Source organism: Pecten maximus, chromosome 11, assembly GCF_902652985.1.
Source record: "Pecten maximus chromosome 11, xPecMax1.1, whole genome shotgun sequence".
NCBI classification, from domain to species: Eukaryota; Metazoa; Mollusca; class Bivalvia; order Pectinida; family Pectinidae; genus Pecten; species Pecten maximus.
The window spans coordinates 34,689,474-34,714,123 of record NC_047025.1 but is presented as its reverse complement, the minus strand read 5'-3'; the positions used below and the strand labels follow the sequence as shown (position 1 = coordinate 34,714,123).

The following is a 24,650-nucleotide window of genomic DNA, read 5'->3' as shown; positions in this document are numbered from 1 at the left end:
GCGTGTTAATACACACGGAATAGATAGTTTTTCATAATTATAATTCAATCAATAGTAAAATATATGTCCTTCCATAGTTATCAAGCAAATCCAGTTATTGTTACAAGTAGATAACAAAACTTTCGTAGAAACAGCAATTTTATATTTTATTGTGTGTTTTCAGTGATTTGTCTCACTACAAGTGTAGCGAGACATTTTTTTCACCGGGAGTATTATGGTACGAGTTTATTCGTCTGTCCCGTCCATTTTTATTTTTTTGTTTGTCATGATATCTATCATCTCAAGAGTGTTTTTCTGATCGTTTAACAACTGGATAGACTTTGTAATCATGCAATGTCGTCGTGCTACAGCTTTTCTAAGTGGGGTTTTGATTTCAAAAACGTAATAATTATGACGTATACTAAGTAGTTGTTTTCGTCAGGGCATTTTGATACAGCTTCTCCTCCTGTACAGTATTCTAACCTTGTTCAGGGACCTCACTGAAGTACACCCATTTCTTTGATATGGAAAGGCTTTCTGATTATGCTACTAATCGTTTAGTATTATAATCCTGTTTACATTCAAGGTCACAGGGGTCAAATACGCTAAAATCTTTAAACGACTTCTTGTAAATAACCAATAGGCCAAGAGACTTTGTGAGTCAAGTCCACCATTTGAAGAAGCTTGTTAGCCCTTCATTCCAGCATGCTACAAACGAAATATCAACTCCATGAGTCTCTTGTTTATCGAGAGGTAGCTGTTTACATATTTTGGGTTATTTGACTCCAGTGACCTTGAATGTAGGTCAAGGTCATTCATTCAAACAAACTTGTTAACACTTCACCCAGGTATGCTACAGGACCAATATCAGGTCTCTGTGTCTCAAGGTTATTGAGAAGTTGATGCCTGACGGATGTGGCAACACAACACAAGCTCACTTGCCCTTTGAGTAGGTGTGCTGAAAACGAAGTCCAGAAAATACAGTATTGGCATTTAATTATCATTTTGTTTCCTCATATTTAATTTGATATTGTATATACATAGTATGTTAGACATATAAATATGAACCATATTATTAATATATCAGTAGTAATATACTCTGTCTGTGCCAAATTTCACTAGTTTAAGGAAATGGTGAAAATAAAGGATTTTTTCCAGATTACAACAACTTAGTATTTACTTAATTGTTTGTGGTAACCTTTAAGTATATAACAGTATTAAGAAAGCTTGACACAGCCTGGTATCAGTAGTTTCTTTCCCTTTTAAGATATACGTACCAGTGGAATTAGATACTTAACATATCAATTATTGTAAACGTACTTAATTTGATGCACTCAAATTTTAGTGAAAAACCATATTAAAACATATTAGTGGAATGGTGAATTAGCGAACTAACAATGATTGTCATAGAAACTAATGTAGATAAACTACAATTAGTGTAATCATAATTTAGAGGAAAGCTCCCAGCGCAAAAAAATCGCTAAAATTACCACTAAAAGTACCGTATGTACGTTTACAGTAATTTCTGGAATTTAAAACTGCTGTTACAGTTCTACAAGTGTATATGTTCACATTATAACTGTTTAAGCCCTATAGTTAACATCAGAGTCGGGCCATATTTTTCTTGTGTTGTGATGAATGCTTACAAAAGTTTCAGCAAGTCTAAATCCTTCTGGGCCCAGTTGTTCAAAAGGTGATTAGACTAATCACATTTTAACAACATTTTTCAAATCCTGACATAAACATTTCTGGTAGAACTTGCTTGACAAAACTTTATGAAATTTTGTAATTCTCAGTTCTCTTCCAACTGGCATAATTTCAAGACAATATACTCACAGGTTTTGCAAGAAATGAGAAATGAATTTTTCACTAATCAAGTGATTAAGCTAATCACCTATTGAATAACTGGACCCAGTACCCTTATTATATATTGATAGATTCAAGTTACACTCCTGCACACAAATTCGACATTGGCCAACCTTGCCTTCATACCATGTTCTCTTTCCCTTTTACATAAATTAACAACATCAATGTACATAGTCTAGCTGTATTGTTTCCATATTAAATAACTGGAAAAATACATTGTATGTGTTGACATGTTAATGATTGTATCTTGATTTGTCATAAAGTTATACAGTATACTGATTGAGTGACAGTGATTCCTACGATCATGAAGACCTGTCACTACGTTTATCAATGTATATTGTAAATATGAAAAGTTGATATACAGTGTATTTGTTTGTATTGTAAACCTAAACTCAATATATCTATACCTGACCTTTCATTACAACCTCTCTGTAATACAATCATAATTTTCCTGTTGTCCAGTTGAATTGTATTTTCAGTAACACAGTTACATTTCGTCTGCTAAAGACACATAAAGTAAGACACCATCACTAACAGTAGACTCCTCCCACTGGCTTGTACATCATTTATGACTAGAATATGTGCACTTCAAATATCTACTTTGTCATAAGAAAATAAATCAAATTACATATACTCTTGAGCAAAAAGGAAATATTCACTACAATGTACATTGATGAAAGAGTCTCAATCTCAAAATACTGAAATAGCCTTTTTGTAAAAATTTAACATTGACACATAAAATGTATGGGGGAAATATTTCCAAGATACTAAATTCAGTATTATGTAAACAGAACTTTCATCCATGAATATTACACAGCACTTCATTTACACCAAAAATAATCCATATCAAGTTAAAAATCACACTATCCACTCTGGAAAAGTTTGGTAAAATGATTCCACATCCACCAAATATCTGGAATGTTTATCAACATCCATACCAAACAAGAACATAGAGATTTCTAATTGATATATTGCATGGAATGGTAGCTTATCAATGTGTATTAACTAATGGAAGCCTGGCTTCTTTATCAAAACAGCTGATAGCTTAAAAGGTGTTAATTACATCAGAGAAAATTTAACTATGATCAATTGAAAACAAGAATAGACAGCTGTTTATTTTCATACCATGAAAGCTGTTATAATAATTAATCTGTTGGTGTTAATTATATTCCATATCGTTGGTAGCATTTTATGCACTTTTTGACAAACATATATCAATTGTCGGTGGTGTTTCATCCTTAAGAATGATTTTTATTTTTCACAATCTTACTTTGGGTGAATGAATGAACTATCTTAAATAGAAATATATAAGACAATAAATTCTTAGACGCTGGGAATGTTGAAATTTTAGAGTTCATAGCTTCAGTGATGACAAGGCCTTCTACGGAATGGCACACATTATTATCAACATGATACAAATCACAAAGTTTTTACTTTCTAAGTACATAGTTCTAAATTTTCTGTAATCAAAATGATGTAATTCTCTTCAAACCAGATGTTAAAATACCAGATTTCAAATTATAAACACTAAACATCCCCACAGGAACAGAAATTATTTTCCTAATATCTGCAACTTTAAATAAAACAAATTTAACAACAAGTTCCTCTGTTAATACAAACCATTGATTGTACTACTGACCTCTACACTTAATACAAACCATTGATTGTACTACTGACCTCTACACTAAGTGTTCTACACCCTACATAGTGTGACCTTCCCACTGTAATGACTAGTATTATCTGTAGATGTTACATCAAGTTCAACATGGCACATATCGTTAAGTTTTTTTGTTTTTTTTTGCAGTTTTGTCACAAATTTTACTGCTGGTGCAGTAACACCGAGATCATGAGTCTGATTCTTACCTTAACATTAAAGTAACAAAGTTCTTTTTGATGAATATATTCAACAGTTGTTTTTATAATAAATATGTATGATATAATAATGTTTTAATCTAATGTTCTTTAATTTCCTGAATTAAAATATTCACTAGATGTAATTGAAAAATATGGGAACTGTTCACCAAACTTATAGGTCTACAGTTTGTTTTCAGATGTTCAGACACTTAAGTTTGAAGCAGTTTATCCAAAACAAGATATATTTAAACCTCATATATATATCACACTAAATTGGCCGAACATTTGTCGTAGATTACATACATCCCCTTGACAACTGGTAAAGCCCCAAGTCTGTCTACATTGGCCGACCATTTGTCGTAGATTACATACATCCCCTTGACAACTGGTAAAGCCCCAGACCTGTCTACATTGGCCGACCATTTGATTGCTACACAATAAGGGTGGGCTTATCTACTCGTATAGGTAACATGTTTAATAGTAGTGTCTTCACTGGTTTGTAAATGTGCCACTGGTGCCATTTGTATATATATTTGGACATAACATGAAGTTTATAGGAGAAATTTGTTATTTAAGTCAAAGTTGTCATGTTTAATGAATCTTTGCAGGAAAGAATAAAAAATTAAACTTAAAAAAAAATACCAGCTTTTCATTTCAAAAACAGTTTGGTAACAATTTTTTTCTTACAAATTTGTCCAAAAATTTATGCACCAAACAAGTGTTATGTGTTCAAATTCAGTGATATCAATTGTGAGGTAAAAAATTGAGGGCAAATGGAGTAACATCTGCCTAGCTTGTTTATCCTGTCACTATGGCGACTGGGGTATCATCTGTCTTAACAGTCCAAATACATATACAAATATTAGATCAGATCAAACGATAATATCAATTAATCTGGGCAGTTCAATAACAACTGGATTACCTGCCCTCTTCATATTAACACCTATGCCATTTTCATTTTTGTGGTAGCGGGACCAGTTGGACCGGTGTTGTTCATTTATGAAATAAAGACAGACCTGGTGATTTTATATTGTTTCAGACGAGCCTTGACAAAGACTTCCTATATTAACATTTGCAGGTCCATCAAGATATATGTTTGAAATATTACATTTGAAAACTGACAAACCAGTTTGTTCGCATAAACAAACTTCTACTTCAATCACAACTTGAAATTCAAATTTTTTTGGAAAATGTTAAAAATAAAAAACGACATTTAGCACGGACAAAAAACATTCAATAACATTCAGTCATGTGTAACATCCCACTGTACCATGCAGTAAAACATCAGGACAAGTTCCATATCACCTGAAACAACTGACAATTCTTTCACTGAACCATACTACATCCCAAACATTTTCGAGGTTGCTTCTGAATTTTGAAAATGGATATAATAAAGCACATGTTATAGTAATTATTATCTAGAGTTACAATATAGATGTTCTTATATTATATAAGTATTATTAATATAGCTTTTGAAAAATTGAATAAATAGGGAAACTTAAAAAGATATATGGTAAGCAATCTTCTTTTCATGGAAAGTGTTTAAAAGTAGAAAACATATCAAGGTGTGCAATTCAGTAGTTTCACCTAGGCAACAATGCTTAGAGTGAAATACCCACAACCATCCAAAATTCCTCGACACTTTTCAGATGAAAAACATGATAAAATTAAATATTAATTAGTATAACTGTTGCAAATTTCAATATTTGATATTGCAATTCTTATGTTATCCTAATATTTTATATTTAAACATATAAGCTAAAGGCTAGGTATAAATGATCTTTATATAATGCAATTTCACTCCCTTAACCATCCCCATGGCTTAAGGTAGGTGGGATATTTTTTTATCTGCCTTCAGTTTATTTATTTGTTTATTTATTTTGTGTCCAGGAAATTTTGGAGGGCAGTTTGTGTAGATTTTGTAATCATGCCCTAAACCAGCTTGTACAAAGCTGATCCAAACACATTCCCATACATACCACAATTCTTAAACAATTTCAAACAATGATTAACTGCATTCTCCATGTATAAAAATTCATGTAGAGTTTCTCTACATATACTTCATTCTTTCACATTCAAACATAATTTCAATTAAATATGTCCCCAGAATATCTCTACTCCCTGAAATATTACTATTACCACCAAGATGAATATGTGTAACTGTTATAAATGTGCTGTAATATGCTGTTGGTGATATATATGATCACTCCCCTTTCCAGCTGTCTTTGTAAAACCATTCTCATGCTCAATCTAACACTTACGTTCAGTTTAACACTTTTGTTCAATCTAACACATATGTAAATCTAACACTTGTGCTCATGCAAAAACACTTATGCTCAATAACACTTATGCTCAATAACACTTATGCTCAATAACACTTATGCTCAATTACATTTATGCTCAATCTAACACATATGCTAAATCTAACACTTATGTTCAGTTTAACACTTTTGTTCAATCTAACACTTCAATGCTCAATAACACATATGCTACATCTAACACTTATGCTCAATAATACTTATGCTCAATCTAACACTTATGCTCAATAACACTTATGCTCAATAACATTTATGCTCAATCTAACACATGGTAAATCTAACACTAATGTTCAATTCCTTATTTAAGTACATGTGTATGTTAATATCATATTTAATATTTTTGAGATTGTGGATTTTATCAGATGTAACACATATAGCTCAGGGCCATTTTGTAATTGTTATTACCGTATTTACTTCAAAATGTACAAAAAAAATGAAAATAAAATGGTTTCCTTTTGCAAACCATTTCACTTCTATGACTGAATATTTTTACTATAACTTTTGCATTTCAAGAGCCTAGTGTTTTGCTACAGACATGATGAAATAGATCAATAGATCTTGAAACTACAGGAAACAATTAAACATATTCCATCTACATCATATTTTGTGATACCATATCAAACTTGTAGTTATAATTACCAATATCCCCTAGTAGTTTATCTTATCAAAAGACTGACAGCATTAAATCAGATTTGAAACATGAAAATGGTTTTATAAATACAGATTTTGATATGATTGTTTACTAAAAAATGAATCTGAATGAAGTGAGTGTATTTCTTACAAGATAGCACTCTGACATTTTTATTATATTCTAACTGACATCAAACCAAATAACCTTGCTAACTGCACATTTTGTACACCTGAAATCAGAATTCCCTTTATATCTTGTCTTTTCCTTATTCAATTGATTAATTCCATATAGCAACTTAAACTATGTAGGTTTACACATTCATTTTTTACTGCAAGTACTTTTTAGACAGGTAATTCTGCAGCAGCCAGCTTTCCCTCTTGAAAATCTTTATGACTGACAAGTATGACATATTCAAACTAGTATAATAACAGATTTTGTTAAAATTAGTAAAATACAGCATAATAAATCTTATAATCTTAAAATGAAAGTACCTTAATCAGTTCAGCATTCATCACATAAATATAACAATATGATTTAACAATGAATGTTCCAGGAGTAGAGATTTATACCAATAAAAAGACCTTGTTCTCATAAAAGTATCACAATATTGCCAGATTAACACTTGATAAAAATATATTCTAGTATTTCAAGGAAAACTTATTTCATTGTAAGTCTCTATAAACAGACAATGAGTACATATTTGTTATATACAGTTAGGATATTTTTTGTTGACAGTCTAAACATATCCTAGAATGGATTTTTATCAAGTATTTCTCCATTAAGAATAAAGAACTAGTGTGACTAGGGATGCTAGCTTTTCACTCCGATCAGTACGATAATGAGAATAATAATTAACACAGCCAGTATCACAATACACAACATCTTGCGGTTTTTCTTCTGGTACTTCTCAGCTTTTTGTAATTGTTGAAGTCCTTTCTCCACCTGTACACTGGCATGTTCTACGTTATAGTCTATACGATCTAGTACTGTACCCTGAAACAACATACAGACATGTTGTTATGTATATGATGCATTCTATTGGATCAAAGTTATATGTTATATAATTATGTTAAGATATCATTAAAGCTCAAAATAAACAGATTTCCATATGCAGACTGCGCAAGTTCTCTCTTTATTTTTTAAGTAGAAACACTCTGTGTATATATGAAGCCAGTGATAGATTGTATACTGTACTGAATGTTGGCTGTGTATTGTATAAGATGGTTGGTTGTGTATTGTATAAAATGGTTGGCTGTATATTGTATAAGATGGTTGGTTGTGTATTGTATAAAATGGTTGGTTGTGTATTGTATAAGATGGCTGGTTGTGTATTGTATAAGAAGGTTGGCTGTATATTGTATAAGAAGGTTTGTTGTGTATTGTATAATATGGTTTGTTGTGTATTGTATAAGATGGTTGGTTGTGTATTGTATACGGTGGTTGGCTGTGTATTGTATACAATGGTTGGCTTTGTGTTGTATATGGTGGGTGGTTGTGTATTGTATATGATGGTTGGCTGTGTATTGTATAAGATGGTTGGCTGTGTATTGCATAAGAAGATTGACTGTGTATTTGATTTTAAAGAAGGTTGGCTGTATATTGTATAAGAAGGTCGGCTGCATATTGTATAAGAAGTTTGGCTGTGTATTGCATAAGAAGATTGACTGTGTATTTGATTTTAAAGAAGGTTGGCTGTGTATTGTATAAGAAGGTCGGCTGCATATTGTATAAGAAGGTTGTCTGTGTATTGTATAAAAACGTTGGCAGTGTATTTTATTTTAAAGAAGGTTGGCTGTATATTGTATAAGAAGGTCGGCTGCATATTGTATAAGAAGGTTGACTGTGTATTGTATAAATACATTGGCTGTGTATTTTATTTTAAAGAAGGTTGGCTGTATATTGTATAGGAATGTTGGCTTTATACTGTATAATATACGTTATAAATATCCCATTTACCTGTTCCACTACCATGTGAGAGAGGTCTCGGAATATTTCATTCAGATCCTGTATAGACCGGACAACCTGTGTGATTTCTTTCTCTCTCTGTTTAACCACAACCGAGTTATTATCAACCATCTGTAGCTGTGTGGTTGTGAAACCCTGTCAAAAGTAAAAAAGCAGAATATATAGAGCATTAAAATGACTGAACAAAACTAAAAGTAAGGCCACAGACACTTGGTACCGATTCAAGTTCACCAAAATCTTCTACTTTTTGTTGATTTTCATAGACACTGTATCCTTTAGCAACAATGACCTGACTTTGATGTACATACTCTTTCCATGAACAACAAAGTGAGTCATCTAGATCCCTTACTCAGAGAAAAGTTTCCTCAGGAGGGTGCAAATTCATTTCACTCGTAATAACATTTTAAAAAGTTCATACCTGGTAGAGCTGTCAATAGTGAGCCTTGACCACCATATTCAGGTGTGGAGCTTGATATTATGATATTACAGTGTATTTATGAACTAGATTTGCTAAAGAGTTCACTATAATATTTACAGGCAAGATAAATTTGCCCTCATTAAAGCTGTACTACAAACACTGTCCAAAAAAAAAAAAAAAAAAAAAATCCACGTTTTCCTTTTTGTACACTTAAATATGAATCTGCATTTCTGGGTATAAATTGCTTATTATGGATTACCGGCCTACATGATGTATAAAATTTGCAAGAGCTGATCAATAACTAACTGATTAATTACTATTAAATTGATGTTGGAAATTTGCTACATTGTGAAGCCATGATAGGAACTGATCAGTAAATATCTTGCTGTCTACCATTATATTAATGAAGGAAATTTGCTACATTGTGAGGCCAAGATAGGAGCAGTTCATATAACCATCTAACTCACAACCCTCTGTCCTACATTGTAAGGGTTGATACTCTATGATAAGCAATTTATGCCCTAAAATGCATAGAATCGCAATTGTGTGAAAAGGCAAACATGGAATTTTCCTTTTTTTTTGGAACAGCGTTTACAGAAAACATTTTATGAACTTTTTACTTTACAAAGTAAAAGTTATCCCCAGAGACAGGGGAGGACAGTAAAATCAGCAAAATATACCTTACATCACCAAGGAAAGTGGAGGACAGAAAAATCAGACAAAACACACCTTATATTCCTGGGGACAGTAGAGGACAGTAAAATAAGACAAAACAACTTCACATCCATGGGGACAGTATCATTGGAGGACAGCAAAATCAGTCTTAACACACTTTACTTCCCTGGAGACAGTGGCGGACAGTAAAACCAGTTTAAACACACCCTACATCCCTGGGGACAGTATCATTGGAGGACAGTAAAACCAGTCTAAACACACCCTACATCCCTGGGGACAGTGGAGGACAGTAAAACCAGTCTAAACACACCCTACATCCCTGGGGAGAGTGGAGGACAGTAAAACCAGTCTAAACACACCCTACATCCCTGGGGACAGTGGCAGACAGTAAAACCAGTCTAAACACACCCTACATCCCTGGGGACAGTGCATGTGGAGGACAGTAAAACCAGTCAAAACACACCCTACATCCCTGGGGACAGTGGAGGACAGTAAAATAAGACAAAACAACTTCACATCCATGGGGACAGTACCATTGGAGGACAGCAAAATCAGTCTAAACACACTTTACATCCCTGGAGATAGTGGCGGACAGTAAAACCAGTTTAAACACACCCTACATCCCCGGAGAGAGTGGAGGACAGTACAATCAGTCAAAACACACCTTACATCCCTGGGGAGAGTGGAGGACAGTACAATCAGTCTAACAAACCTTACATCCCTGGGGAGAGTGGAGGACAGTAAAATTAGTCAAAACACACCTTACATCCCTGGGGAGAGTAAAATTAGTCAAAACACACCTTACATCCCTGGGGACAGTAAAATTAGTCAAAACACACCTTACATCCCTAGGAACAGTGGAGGACAGCCTAATTACTTATTTTAAACCTCTGCTTCTTCTTTACTCCCAGATATGCAACCAATGTCCTTTCATTAGGTTGTTACTTGGCACGGTTCAAATTTTTGGAGACAACTGATATATTTTGACAAAACTGGCCAATGATTTATTATTACCTTGTCAAAACCATCCTCTAACATCAGATCTTGTTCCTCGGACATCAATGCTGAATCTGGTCCTAAATTTGTGTCAAAAAATTCCCTAGATCTTTCTTCTCTGCTTTTTATTTCTGTATAAGACATTAATTGAAATAACAAATAAATCTTAGCATAAAAAATGTACACATATCATAGACAAATTTAATAAAAGTGGCTGAACACAAATCTCCCCATGTTAAGTGATGTTAGTTCTAAAAATGTTAAAATCAAATAAGTTTAGTTAAATCATACAAATGACATGACCCCAGATCTAAACATTGCCTCTTTGTTATAAAGGTTCTCTTCCAATCTTTAACACTTCCTATATGGCATTATTTGCATTTAATCACTTGTTGTCCTTATTATTTGATAATTGAATTGAACAAACCAGAGACCTGGTTTATCTAAGGATGTTAATGATGACCAAATATCAGGACCTCAGAAAAAAACCTACTTCCTAGAAGTAAAACAGTTATTTGACTCTTTAAAACTTTTCCTATCCTACACATATTTTGTTTACATTCCTGCAACAATCGAATACTGCAGTAGGGTTTTAGCAGGGCTCACAGCATACCTTTACATCGCCAAAATGTTTTTACTGTTACAACATCAGATGTAGAGATCTCTATCATAAGAACCTCTATCTCTACGGATTGGACATCGTTGCTAGCCAGGGCTTCTGATTACGTTACACTCTGCTAACCCTTATAGTCGTCATTTCTTGCCCTCTAGCGGAGATTAGAATTACCACCCTTTACGTGTGAAATTTCTAACCAATCATCAGTGATGTTTACTATTATATATCACTAACTTATATCAATTGATCAAACACTCTGAATGTTTTCCCAAATATTGTACATCTCTGTATTTAGGTAAAATGCCATGACATAGTCGACAAAGTAGTTCTGTACTGGGCGCTGCAATTTTTGTTTACTGCGAAACCAAACCTAAATGTAAAATGCAATTTGATTCGATGCCCTGGGATTCCAGCACACGACCATTGAAACATGACTATATCTGCCAAGGGTTTGTGGAGTGTAACGAAATCAGAAGCATTGGCTAGCGAAGATGCAGATTGGACAGTGCTAGTTAACCAATACTCAATGCAAGATAAAATAATGTTGTGACTGATAATACCACTTACTACGCAGATAGGCTGACTGACTTTTGCGAAAGTTTGTGGACATATCTTGGAGTGTCCTGATCAATGATGAGAGAATATTGGAAGACAACTGCTTCTCATGCTTTGTACCACTGTGACTGCTACGAGAGTTGATCTGGTGAACAATCCTTTGGCACCTTGAAAACATCTGTAAACAAATTATATGTAACATTTACATCTGAAAGAAACTCAAAAATACTTAGTGTTTGTTACATGCATGTACAGTGTATTTGTCAAAATCTTTTATCATCTAATAGTTTATGACATGCATATAATCATCATCTGTTCCACAAAATGTTACAAGTCACTTACCGATATATTATCGTTTACATATGATATTTGAGTATTTCCTTTCTAATACATTACCTGAGTAATGTCCTTTATCGTACAATTCCTTATAAAAATCATAAAAAAATTCCTGTCCCCAACCCATACCAGCTGATCATACATTAATTGTGTGTTCAATTCACCTTTTCTCTGTCTATGAATATTTTATTGTTAACTGATATAAATTTCAGCACCTCACGAGTCAAACATGGCTGGGCTGCTGGAAAAAGTTTGCATATATGTATGAAATATTCATTATTGAAATTATCATAATGTAACCATGTGTGACAAAATACCTGTGCAATCTCTTATTCCATATATATTATAATTACCTCGCCATAGGTAAAAATAATTCAAATATATTACATGCATAAAATCCTGTTCAATGCAATATCTTGGTTAATCACATTTTCCATAAAATATCTTGGTTATCATGACCGCTTCCCCCATAAAATGCCTGGGTAATCAATTTTCCATACAATGCATGGATATCAGTTTTCCCATATACAATACCTGGAGAATCATTTCTCACAATGCATAGATATCAGTTTTTCCATACAATACCTGGGAAATCATTTCTCCTTACAATAACTGGGTAATAACTTCTCCATACATTAGCTGGGTAATCACTTCTCCATACATTAGCTAGATAATCACTTCTCCCATACAATACCTGGGAAATCACTTCTCCTTACAATACCTGGGTATTACAATACCTGGGAAATCACTTCTCCTTACAATACCTGGGTAATCTCCTGAGTCTGTATTTCTATTGCATGTTCCTCCTGGATGCTGTCATCTAATGTTGGTCGATTTAAGTGTTTGTCATGTAATGTAGCTAGTTCTTTCACTACAAATGAAAATGTATGGCATCATGCATATGGTAAAACCTTGATATAATAACAATTAGATTTAATACCAAAAAATATTTCAAGACCCAAATTTTCTTTCTTGGCAGTTAAGTAACTATCTTCATACTGCCAATATGACAAAATTATATGGAGTACTTACTTTTTTGTTTAATTCGTGAAATCTCATATTGCACTTCTTCCACATTATCAACCCTGAAAAAAACACATATTCTGTTTTTGATCTTTTTTTTAAATTGGCTGAATATTATTTAACCAAACATGCATTCTATTAATAGCTCCACCAGGATAGCGAGTCCTGGTATAATATAATTGAAAATGCCCGCAGTATATATTCTACTGACATCTTTTGATCTAAGATAAACAATTTGACTTACCATTCTGGGGGCAGTCTGGAGGCCTTGGTGCTGGCTATACCAAGTTCTGGATCAACCTGGCAATTGGACACTAGAGCCATTCTGTCGTCAGCCATCTATCAATGAAATGAATTATTACTACAGTTCCTTTCCACACAATTTTCAGGGTCGTCAGAGGTATACAATCCCTGAATATTGAAATACCAAGGAGAAATACCGATATGCTATACGATATACAGATTTGTTACCCCCTTCTCCGGATACCCGTAAGATGTAAAATATGAAGGTAGCGACATACTAATGTACATGTATATTGATACTGAATATGACAATCTGACACTAGTGACAGTTGAAAAACTGCAGAAAAGCGAAGTCAAACTGTAAAACTTACTTGTTCGGAGAACATATTGCGGCTTTGAAGCGCATTGTTTCTCATCAGAATGAACACCTCAGTAAGACTGCGTGTTGCCATCTTTGGTAGTTAACGCACAATTAACTAAAACACAGTTTTGATTTTTGCCGGGGCTCAATCGACTGCTTTGTCCGCCATGTTTTTCTTCACGTCATGTTTATTAGTTCCGCAGTGAATAATCAATAAAAAAAAGTCGTTAGGCCTACATGCTATCATTAAGTAACACTTGAAGTGACATATCACCACTCTTAGTGATTGACCGTGTATACCATATAAGCTTAAATTATTTACACTAACATTATTTTATTTTATTTTTCTTTAGCAAACAATAGTCTGGAAAACGATGCACTGTTCAGTTTTCCGGATATAAGGAAAATACCCCGAGTTGGGTTTTTTTACGATTTTTATAACTCGATGTTTAATCATCATCATCCCCCTTTGGGGTATTATCCTTAATTAAAAGAGGTGTATCATCAGTATCTGTATCAAGTGGGTCAGAATCTATCTGTATTGAATGGGGTAAAAAAAAATAAAAAATGACATAGATTTGTGCTGTTAACGTTAGTCATATGACTTTTACCTTATGTAACCTTATGTTGTTTCCGCCTGCAGGACCTATTGGTCCTCTATAGGCAGCTCAGACTTTCTTTCTCATTTCAAAATATTTTATCAAATCATTAAGAATAACTCTCTCCCCATTCTTGTATCACCTCTGGGAACAAGAAATCATATTTTATCAATGATAATTAAGTTAAGTTTATTTCCGTGGTTCAGGACTTTTTAAGTCCTCTATACCAGACTCAAATTAATACATAATACAGATTGATATAGTATTTCTGTCCGATCTAATGGTTATCTCATAATGTTTATTTAGGTATCTGTATCTGTATAAGCACGTCGCAGGTCCTTATTCTGTTGTTGTTGTTTTTTGTTTTGTTTTTTTTGGGGGGGGGGGGGGGGGAGACGGGGTCGCGACGGAGAGAGAGTGGAAACAACACTTGCATTGGTGTGGATAGTTTGTTTGAATCCCTCCGCTGTTTGAGCGCACACTATATTGTCGTCCAGATGGTTCCAGTCAACTACTGTTCTTATAAAGAAAGAGTTCTTGTGTTGAGTAGTTTTAGAGCTGTGAACTTGGTAGTGTCTGCTGTTATTGTTGACGTATATGTGTCTACTATATTCTGAGATACAAAACTATCCAAGTGACTTGTTGTTATGATAATTCTCTTTTGTCTTGATTTTTAGAGGAAAACAGATGGTGGTATAGTTGGTACTAACCCCTCAACAATTTTGAAAATAAGCATGAGGCGCTGTGGTGTTCGTCTGGATTGGATTGATGGTAAACCAATTCTTGGAGCATTTTTTGTCATGCAACCTTCTTCTCGGCTGGAGTAGTTTTTGGATATGAATCTGGCTGCCTGTCTTTGAATTTTCTCAATCCTTTCAATATCTGGTTTTGTGTATAGGTCCCAGATAATAGCCCCATCATTCCATGACGGATCTTACTAGCGAGATGTTGGGTAGGCAGTTTCTTAGTTTTGGTTACAGTGGCGTAGATTTAGTTTTGTAGGAAGCCTAATATTATGCTGAGTTTGCTTTCCTGACCACATTAGTTATATATGTACTCCATTTTAGATCTTCTGAGATTAGGAGGCCGAGGTACGGATTACTGCACTTGTCAGAGTATATGTCCATTTAGGGTGTGAAATTTCTTACTCTTGTTCTTGATGCAATCGCCTGCAAAGAGTCGTACTGACGATTTGACTGTATCTGGTAGGTCGTTGATATGGCAGAGGAATAATAACGGTCCGAGGACTGTTCCTTGGGGAACGCCCGAGTCTACTGTGACCTCTTTGGTTGTGCGCCTTCCAGGACGACGCCCATTTTCCTTTTTTTTCAGGAATGTTGTCAACCAGGAATGGATGTGTCCAAAGCATGGTAGGACTTAATTATACAAAAATCAGTACAGAAAAAGGATAGGCCTAGTTATTAATAACATCGGGAAGGTCTACTTCACTTCAGTTACTTGAAGTGTTAGTTAACTGAAGTGTTAGATAAATGGACAGAATCCCTTGATAATGGACATGCTATTGATTGTATATACATGTACTACATGTATAAGAAGGCTTTTGACACTGTCCCTCATCTGCGTCTCGTCAACAAGCTCAAAGACTTGTTCGTTTATGCGGACAAACCGGTTCGTCAGTTTTTAAATGTAATATTTCAAACATGTATCTTGACGGACTTGCACATGTTAATTCAGGCCTTGGAAGTATTTGTCAAAGCTCGTCTGAAAACAATATATAATCACCAGGTTCGTCTTTATTTCATAAACGAACAACACCGGTCCAAATGGTCTAACCGTTTGGACCGCAAAACCGAAAACGGCACAGCTCTTCCGGAATCTCAAACCAAATAGTCTCGTGGGTTTCAAATTTTCTACAAGGTCGACAACAAAATGTAACGGTGAATGAAGAGGACTCTAGAGTGGAAATCTGTTACTTCCGGGATACCACAAGGATCTCTGTTGGGCCCACTTCTCTTCGTCATTTGCATCAATGCGCTTCCAGGTTTGGCGTATTCAGACATGTAATACAAACACAATTCAAAATAATAACTAAAGTTGAAGATACAGCAATATTCAATCTAATTGAAATTAGACTTGTAATTTCCGCCCCTCGCAACTATATCGTAGAGAAATGGAAATTACAAGTCTAATTTTAATTAGATTGCAGTTATGCTGCAAAATGATTTAGATACTATGTGCAAGTGGAGTGAGGAATGGTTTCTGAAAATACACCCGGATAAATGTAAACACACGCACATAGGAAAATCTGCAGATCTGGTCAAATACCATCTGGATGATAACCAATTACAAACAACATCAAAGGAGCAGATATAGGAGTTACCTTTGAGTCGGACGTTTTGAAAATCATATTAGTGAGCAAGTAAAAATGTTAACTCAATGTTGGGTATGTTAAGAAGAAATTTACCATTTTATGGACACAAAAATTATTTATACCTTTATATCTAAAATATCTAATTCTAAATCAAGTGCAGTATGGTATCCTTACAAGTACAAATATATTGATTTAAATGAAAACGTTCAAAGAAGAGCGACACGGTGCCTACCTGGCCTACAAAATTAACATATGAAGAAAGATTAAAAAAAAAAGGAATTTCCTACTTTGTCATATAGACGCGTATGGGTAGATATGATGGAGGTATACAAAATGATTAGTTTTAACCAGGATTGCTGTACCTATATAAAACTGTGGTCTAACATGTCGGACAAACACAGTGCCAGGGGAAATTCCTAAAAAAAAACTTTTTTCCACAACGGGCATCTTCACTACCAATAAAAAATATAACACTGTGGAAGCAGCACGTATTTGGTTGGCTAGAAGCGGTTATATCAGCCCCAAACACAAACAGTTTCAAAACAGATTAGATGAATTCTGGGATAACCATGATATACAATTACAGAGCCGATGTATCAATATGAGTGTTTAACTAATAATTTACGCAACTAAACACTAAAAATATTTCAATATAACTTGTGAAGTATATATACTATCAGGGACATATATATATGTTATTTTATTATACGTCCCTGATACTATATTGTTATATAATATATCATGTATACATATTGTATGTTTTTGAGTCCAGAGTAGAGGATTGATATATCCTGGTCGGGAAAATAAACTTAACTTAACTTCATTTTCCTTCGTGCTACAGGAGGAATAATGTACTTTATTGTGGTATTAGCATATATAAACATAATTACCAAGGACCTGTCTGTTTTAATTGTAATATTTCAGGCATATATCTTCTTGACGGACCTGCATATGTTAATGCAGGCCTTGAAATTCTTTGTCAAAGCTCGTTTGAAAACAACAAAATATCACCAGGTGACTGGTCCGTCCTTATTTCATAAACGAACAACTCTGGTCCAACCGATCCAACTGTTTCGACCGCGATTACTGTTTTATCCGGATTCATTTCATGCTAGATATTATAATACGCCGAGTTTAAACACTTTGATGATGATGACAATCATCTGAATCAAACAGAGGCTTTGATCTAGTTTGAACACGAAGCAAAACATACATTTGAAATTATGTGAAGTTGATACTTGAAAAAAAAAAAGATTGTTTGTCATTATGGAAGTGACCAACGGTTTATTGACAAGCTTTGTCCAGACCAAGTCAATTGAAAGGATATTGGCTCCAATCGCATCACAGGTGCGCATACGTGTGGATAACTAGGCCTAGCATACAGGCATAGTGTTAATTATTGCAGTATTCTGATATTCCCATAATGATTATAAATGATTATTTTCATTCCAGTCTCTCATTTTCTTGCGAAATAAGCGGGAAATTCAGCTGTGATAGGTGATAACGAGGAATGGATTGCTATATATTGCTTTGTCAGAGCAATTATTCCAATGCCGGCTAACGGAAAATAACTCGAAAATCGATAACATAACCCGGGCAAAGCTTCTCACTTGTTTGCTATATCAGCTCTTTTTGTCTCGTTTTGGAAAGATGATTAATGAATTGGGAAAGTCGTTTTCTGGAGCAGGTTGAATTTTTGGGGAAATTTGGCTTAAATGTTAAAAAAATCAACTGTGGAAAAATCGATGCAAAAAAAAATGATAGTCTAATAAAAAAAAAAAACCGAATCTTCGGTAGGCATATTGGGGCATAACGTTTACCATTGATTCAGCCGATTTTAGAAGTAGATAACTATTTCCACAAACATGTCAAATAGACAATGTCCCTAAAAACCCGAGTCGGATCTCAATGGCCTAATGCAAGCCTGGAAATAAGTAATTATTTATAAGCAGAGCTCAAATTTAAAGTGGCGCCTATTTTAGTGGCCATGGCGTCTTAAATTCACCATTGGTACCAGTTATTGACCTATAAGGTGCCTGCATGGCCACTAAAAAAGTGTGTATATTTTTGATTTGGTTAATCTTTCAAAGGTTTCAGTCAATTCTAAAATGACATTCCCAGTTGAAAAAGTTACAGAGATGTTACACTGAACTATGAATAAAAATGTTTTTCTTAAATATAGGACACCTTGGCCGGGCGACTAACTTTTCCGATTGGCACCTAGATTTTATGACTTGCTAGCTTATAAAGATATCCACTTTGAGCCCTGATAAGTTACAAAATGACTGTAACAAAGTAACTCATCTTATTGTAAAGTATATACATACATATATATATATATTTATATTAGAACTACTCCTATAACATAAGAGGCCAATGGTTTTTTTGCTAATTTATTATCTAATGTTAATAAGTTACTGTGCTGACTAGCAGGCACCTGTCGTATAAGTGTCTCCATGTAATCATCTAACATCATTATGGTAATATTAGCCTGAGTTTTCTCTGGGCCTGACGCCATATCTGTGGTGTGTCCGTGTAAGTGACGTAGATTGTACCCCTTTAATATGCTGCTTCACAAGACAACTTTGGTTGAGCATAAAACACAGCCTTGGGTCTAGGGTTTGATCCCTAGTGGAGACATTAAAATAAATATAGTTTACCTTTGTTATAGATATCGTTGCTCATTATCCTTGGAGAAACAAAGACTGATGTGTCAATACCAAATGACATTGGGCCATGCGCCTCTGCAATGATGAAAGCAGCAGAACACTTGATTTCAGTGGGAAAAGAAAAGGCCCAAAGTGGTACATGTACAGATCAGGTAAATTTATTATATGCTTTGAAAATGTGAGCTATACTGTCTATTTTTAAGAATTAGTAAAACTACTACTCAAGGCAGATCTAGACTAAGTTATAGCTGACTTTTGACACATGATTCTGTAAATTAAACTGTTGATTAGAAGTGTAAACGGATTGGGTCAGTGTGTCTTGTACATGAGTGTTAAATGCAGTCTCTGTCACTCAGCTGAAACTGTGCATCTTTGCCTCAGGAGGTAGAGCCATAGATTATCATACCAGAGACTTAAGTTTTGATTCTGGTGAGGCATGAGGAATGTTGGTTTCCGTGTTCTTCCACTTTAACACCTAATAAAATCCCACGTGGTATTGAGTCTCCATTGAGTTTTTGAAATCTTAAGAAAAGTATATTAGGAGTGACAGCAAAATGAGTGGGTCATGTGGCTTGAACATAGAGGTACACTTAAATACAGTCTCTGTCACTCAGCTGGTGGAGTGTGTTTCTCTGGCTCAGAAGGTAGAGTCATAAATTATCACACCAGAGACACTGGTTTGTTTCCTGTCGTCTACTTGTGTTTTTCACTGTTTTTTTCACAATAGCAATTCAAGTAAAAACAAATGATACAGAGAAACAATGTTCAATGTCCATTGGATACTTTCTGTATTAATTAGAAGTCGATGCAAGTAACAAATAATTGACATGGCAATCTCACTCAACATGATATACATCTGTATGCAAACATTTTTATCCCTGTAATCATAGTTATACTTTCATTTCATTAATGTATATTTGTCTGACTTGCAGGAGTACAGTAGGCGAATGTTGAGTGCATGTGAAACTTTAGATCTAGCCTCAAGTGATCTTTACCTTGCCACTCAGAGACTTGAGGGAAACAGTGCCAGAGAGGAATGGGCTAAACTTGTGACAGCTGCTAAAGATGTTCTCCAGGGAACTATGAAGGTATATTATTATAGTTTGGATAAATAATATTAAGCTTTAGTGAAAATGTGATGTTTTGTGAAATAGAATTTTACTGATGATCTGCTAAATAGACTTTAGCTTGGAACATCAGTTTCGGTCAACATATATATATCCTTTAGAAAATAAGCCGATTTGTTACTGTGATCATGTCAGGATATTATACTGACTATCACTATGCCATTGAAACATATTTTTTTTATGAATGTGGATGTAGTGCAGTGGTATAAGCTGCTGGTTTTTTCTGGTTTGTTGATTAGGTATTGCATATTGTGAGTTGGAGGTCCAGTCAAGGTACAAATCATAAAATTGTCTTCCTTCGTCAGTTGTGTTATGTTTTACAAATAGTTCATATTTACTATTGATATGTATACTTTATTTAAATGATTACTTTTCTTAATGGATTTGAATTAAAAATCATTGAAATAGTTACAAATGAATATATCTGAAAAAATTGAAAAGATGATTGACAATGATATTGATTACAGGTCTTGCTGGTGTCCGATGATGCAGAAGTTCGCAGAATCGTTTCAGCAGCTCACCTGGTGTCAGAAAACATAAGTCGTCTAGGGATGGTACAGACCATGGCAGACCTGCTCACTTGTTTTAAGGTGTGTGGTAGGAGAATTTGAATAAGTGTGATTTTTTAATAATCATTTTATATCAGGTGATTTATTCCTAGTTGAACTTATGCCTTTTCAATCTTTGAAACAAAAGTATTTTATGGCAGCAAAAATCTACAGTGTACAAAACTTGTAATAACCTGTGAAGGGAGATAACTCAAGTCAAGGACAGGTTTGACTGGTGAAAGGAATCTGAAAATACTAAGTTTGGTGCATTACAGATTTGACTAATTAAGGACAAATATTTTACTGCATTTCCAGGTTTACAATAATGCATTTGTGTAATTTGTAATTAAGAGTTTTACAGATGCTGCTGCCCAGTTATGTACACTGGCTAACAAGCGACAGAAGGACCTGTGTCATGATCGACAACGAGAGAAAGTGATAACGTCAATGGCTTTGTTAAAGAAGTCCATACCTTCAATGAGTGTAGCTCTTCAGAGCTTTGTCAAGTATCCCCAAAACCCACAGGCACAGGTAAGTGTGTACAGGTACTCTGTCACCTTGATAATGAAGACAGGGACCATAGGCTTGGATGTTGGAGAACTACTAGATACTTCTACAATTATATAGATTCCATTCTACTTATGCTTTAGAAAATATGACAATTGTGCCCTGGTTTTGACTATATAGCATTATAATCCACGGTTTGTAGAGATCTCTGAAAAAAAAGGTTATAGAACATCAACATATATTTAAATACATACAAACAAGAATATACAAATTACACCTAAAGCTACCCACTGGCTGCATGTACTTCCAGCAGTGTGGACGACATATGGTTTAACATCTTACTGCATGGCCATGTTTTATGTACTTGAATAAGATATTTAATTGATACTTGTTTCATTCAAAACTGATAAACAACAAGCAGAAAAGGTCCTCATTGAAACTATATGCATGTACCTGAGTTAGGTTTTTAACAGAGTGAGAAAAACAAAACTAATACAAGCAATGAAATATAAATCGGTCATTATAAAATAATTTGAGGTATATTTTAACCATTCTGGACACAAAACCTGTTTGGTATTGGGAATTCAGAGGGATCAGTATTGGGAAGTTGTTTATTACTATAATGAAGAAGGGTCAATTCCTTACATTGCCATTTCGATTGGTATCAAGAAGTGATCGGTTTTGAGAGGTTGTACTGTATCTGAGTCTTTTCAATTTTGACCACTATTCTTATGATGATGTTTTTTTTCAGATGAGTAAAGCTTGCGTGATGAATCAAGTGCTGTCAGCTGTACGAGACATTGTGGAAGCTCTAGAGAATAAGTTTAATGATGAAGATTTCCTAGATGTGGAGGAATCTGGTTTCTTTGTGGCCAAAGTGGATCAGGTAGCAACCCTAACAACACTGCATAACCATTTTACTTAGATACATAATCAACTCATCTTTTCCTGTACCAGTTTGTTTAAGGATGTATGAAAGTCTGAGGTCAAAATTTCGAAAATTTAACTTTTGTTCTACCATAGTTATTTTGAACGAAGATTGAGTTGATGCTTGTTCGCTGTGCTTGTTTTATGCACTAGAGCGCTTTGAAAATGACATGTGATACAGCACCATTTTCAAATCTGTATCCCATGAGAAAAATATATGTTTAACTTAAATGTCTTTAAAATAAAAAAAATACAGCACAATTTTTGTGCAAAGTTTAATTTACTCTCATCATTTTTTATCGATTTCAAGAATATAAACAAGAAATTTAAGCTTTTGTAAAAAAAAAAAAGGATCTAAATTTAATCCCTCAATTAATCCTGATTGAGAATGTATATTTCTTTTTCAAACCTGTAAAATTTAGATTAAAATAAAAAAAAAATTATTTCTAAAAGTTTACTTTTTCTTAAACTTTGTCACATGATAGAACCTACCCTACATTATGAAAGTTTAAAAAGAAAATGATAGGTTGCTGATGAAAGTTTTGAGATATTGCAATTTTCTCCTGTATCAATGTGTTTTAGTTAGAGTTACATAATCACCTCATCGTCTCCTGTATCAGTGTGTTTTAGTTAGAGTTACATACCAGGTATCAGCTCATCGTCTCCTGTTTTAGTTAGAGTTACATAACCGGTATCAGCTCATCGTCTCCTGTTTCAGTGTGTTTTAGTTAGAGTTACATAACCAGTATCAGCTCATCATCTCCTGTTTCAGTGTGTTTTAGTTAGAGTTACATAACAGGTATCAGCTCATCGTCTCCTGTTTCAGTGTGTTTTAGTTAGAGTTACATACCAGGTATCAGCTCATCGTCTCCTGTATCAGTGTGTTTTAGTTAGAGTTACATAACAGGTATCAGCTCATCGTCTCCTGTTTCAGTGTGTTTTAGTTAGAGTTACATAACAGGTATCAGCTCATCGTCTCCTGTATCAGTGTGTTTTAGTTAGAGTTACATAACAGGTATCAGCTCATCGTCTCCTGTATCAGTGTGTTTTAGTTAGAGTTACATAACAGGTATCAGCTCATCGTCTCCTGTATCAGTGTGTTTTAGTTAGAGTTACATACCAGGTATCAGCTCATCGTCTCCTGTATCAGTGTGTTTTAGTTAGAGTTACATAACAGGTATCAGCTCATCGTCTCCTATATCAGTGTGTTTTAGTTAGAGTTACATAACAGGTGTCAGCTCATCGTCTCCTGTATCAGTGTGTTTTAGTTAGAGTTACATACCAGGTATCAGCTCATCGTCTCCTGTATCAGTGTGTTTTAGTTAGAGTTACATACCAGGTATCAGCTCATCGTCTCCTGTTTCAGTGTGTTTTAGTTAGAGTTACATAACAGGTATCAGCTCATCGTCTCCTGTATCGATGTGTTTTAGTTAGAGTTACATAACAGGTATCAGCTCATCGTCTCCTGTATCAGTGTGTTTTAGTTAGAGTTACATAATAGGTATCAGCTCATCGTCTCCTGTATCAGTGTGTTTTAGTTAGAGTTACATAATCACCTCATCGTCTCCTGTATCAGTGTGTTTTAGTTAGAGTTACATAACAGGTATCAGCTCATCGTCTCCTGTATCAGTGTGTTTTAGTTAGAGTTACATAACAGGTATCAGCTCATCGTCTCCTGTATAAGTGTGTTTTAGTTAGAGTTACATAACAGGTATCAGCTCATCGTCTCTTGTTTCAGTGTGTTTTAGTTAGAGTTACATACCAGGTATCAGCTCATCGTCTCCTGTATCAGTGTGTTTTAGTTAGAGTTACATACCAGGTATCAGCTCATCGTCTCCTGTATCAGTGTGTTTTAGTTAGAGTTACATACCAGGTATCAGCTCATCGTCTCCTGTTTCAGTGTGTTTTAGTTAGAGTTACATACCAGGTATCAGCTCATCGTCTCCTGTATCAATGTGTTTTAGTTAGAGTTACATAATCACCTCATCGTCTCCTGTTTCAGTGTGTTTTAGTTAGAGTTACATACCAGGTATCAGCTCATCGTCTCCTGTATCAGTGTGTTTTAGTTAGAGTTACATAACAGGTATCAGCTCATCGTCTCCTGT

General features: G+C 34.5%; 2 protein-coding genes across 2 annotated transcripts in view; one reads left to right on the top strand and one right to left on the bottom strand.

Moving 5' to 3' along the window:
• Positions 1-958: 958 nt before the first annotated feature.
• On the bottom strand, positions 959-14,006 carry LOC117337589 (syntaxin-16-like). The gene is made up of 8 exons (XM_033898635.1): positions 13,847-14,006; positions 13,477-13,571; positions 13,242-13,294; positions 12,974-13,080; positions 11,886-12,051; positions 10,721-10,833; positions 8,605-8,748; positions 959-7,641 (listed from the first exon to the last, which is right to left on the bottom strand). The coding sequence occupies exons 1-8, from the start codon at positions 13,925-13,927 to the stop codon at positions 7,459-7,461; spliced, it is 942 nt and encodes a 313-aa protein (XP_033754526.1). The 5' UTR covers positions 13,928-14,006; the 3' UTR covers positions 959-7,458.
• A 3,946-nt stretch (positions 14,007-17,952) lies between these two features.
• LOC117338571 (catenin alpha-like) overlaps positions 17,953-24,650 on the top strand; it is a 36,456-nt gene continuing 29,758 nt past the window's right edge. Inside the window, exons 1-6 of the mRNA XM_033899928.1 lie at positions 17,953-18,114; positions 19,439-19,588; positions 20,369-20,524; positions 21,031-21,153; positions 21,463-21,642; positions 22,370-22,504. Coding sequence (XP_033755819.1) covers positions 18,034-18,114; positions 19,439-19,588; positions 20,369-20,524; positions 21,031-21,153; positions 21,463-21,642; positions 22,370-22,504 — 825 coding nt within the window. The 5' untranslated portion in view covers positions 17,953-18,033. The remainder of the gene's footprint in view (positions 18,115-19,438; positions 19,589-20,368; positions 20,525-21,030; positions 21,154-21,462; positions 21,643-22,369; positions 22,505-24,650) is intronic.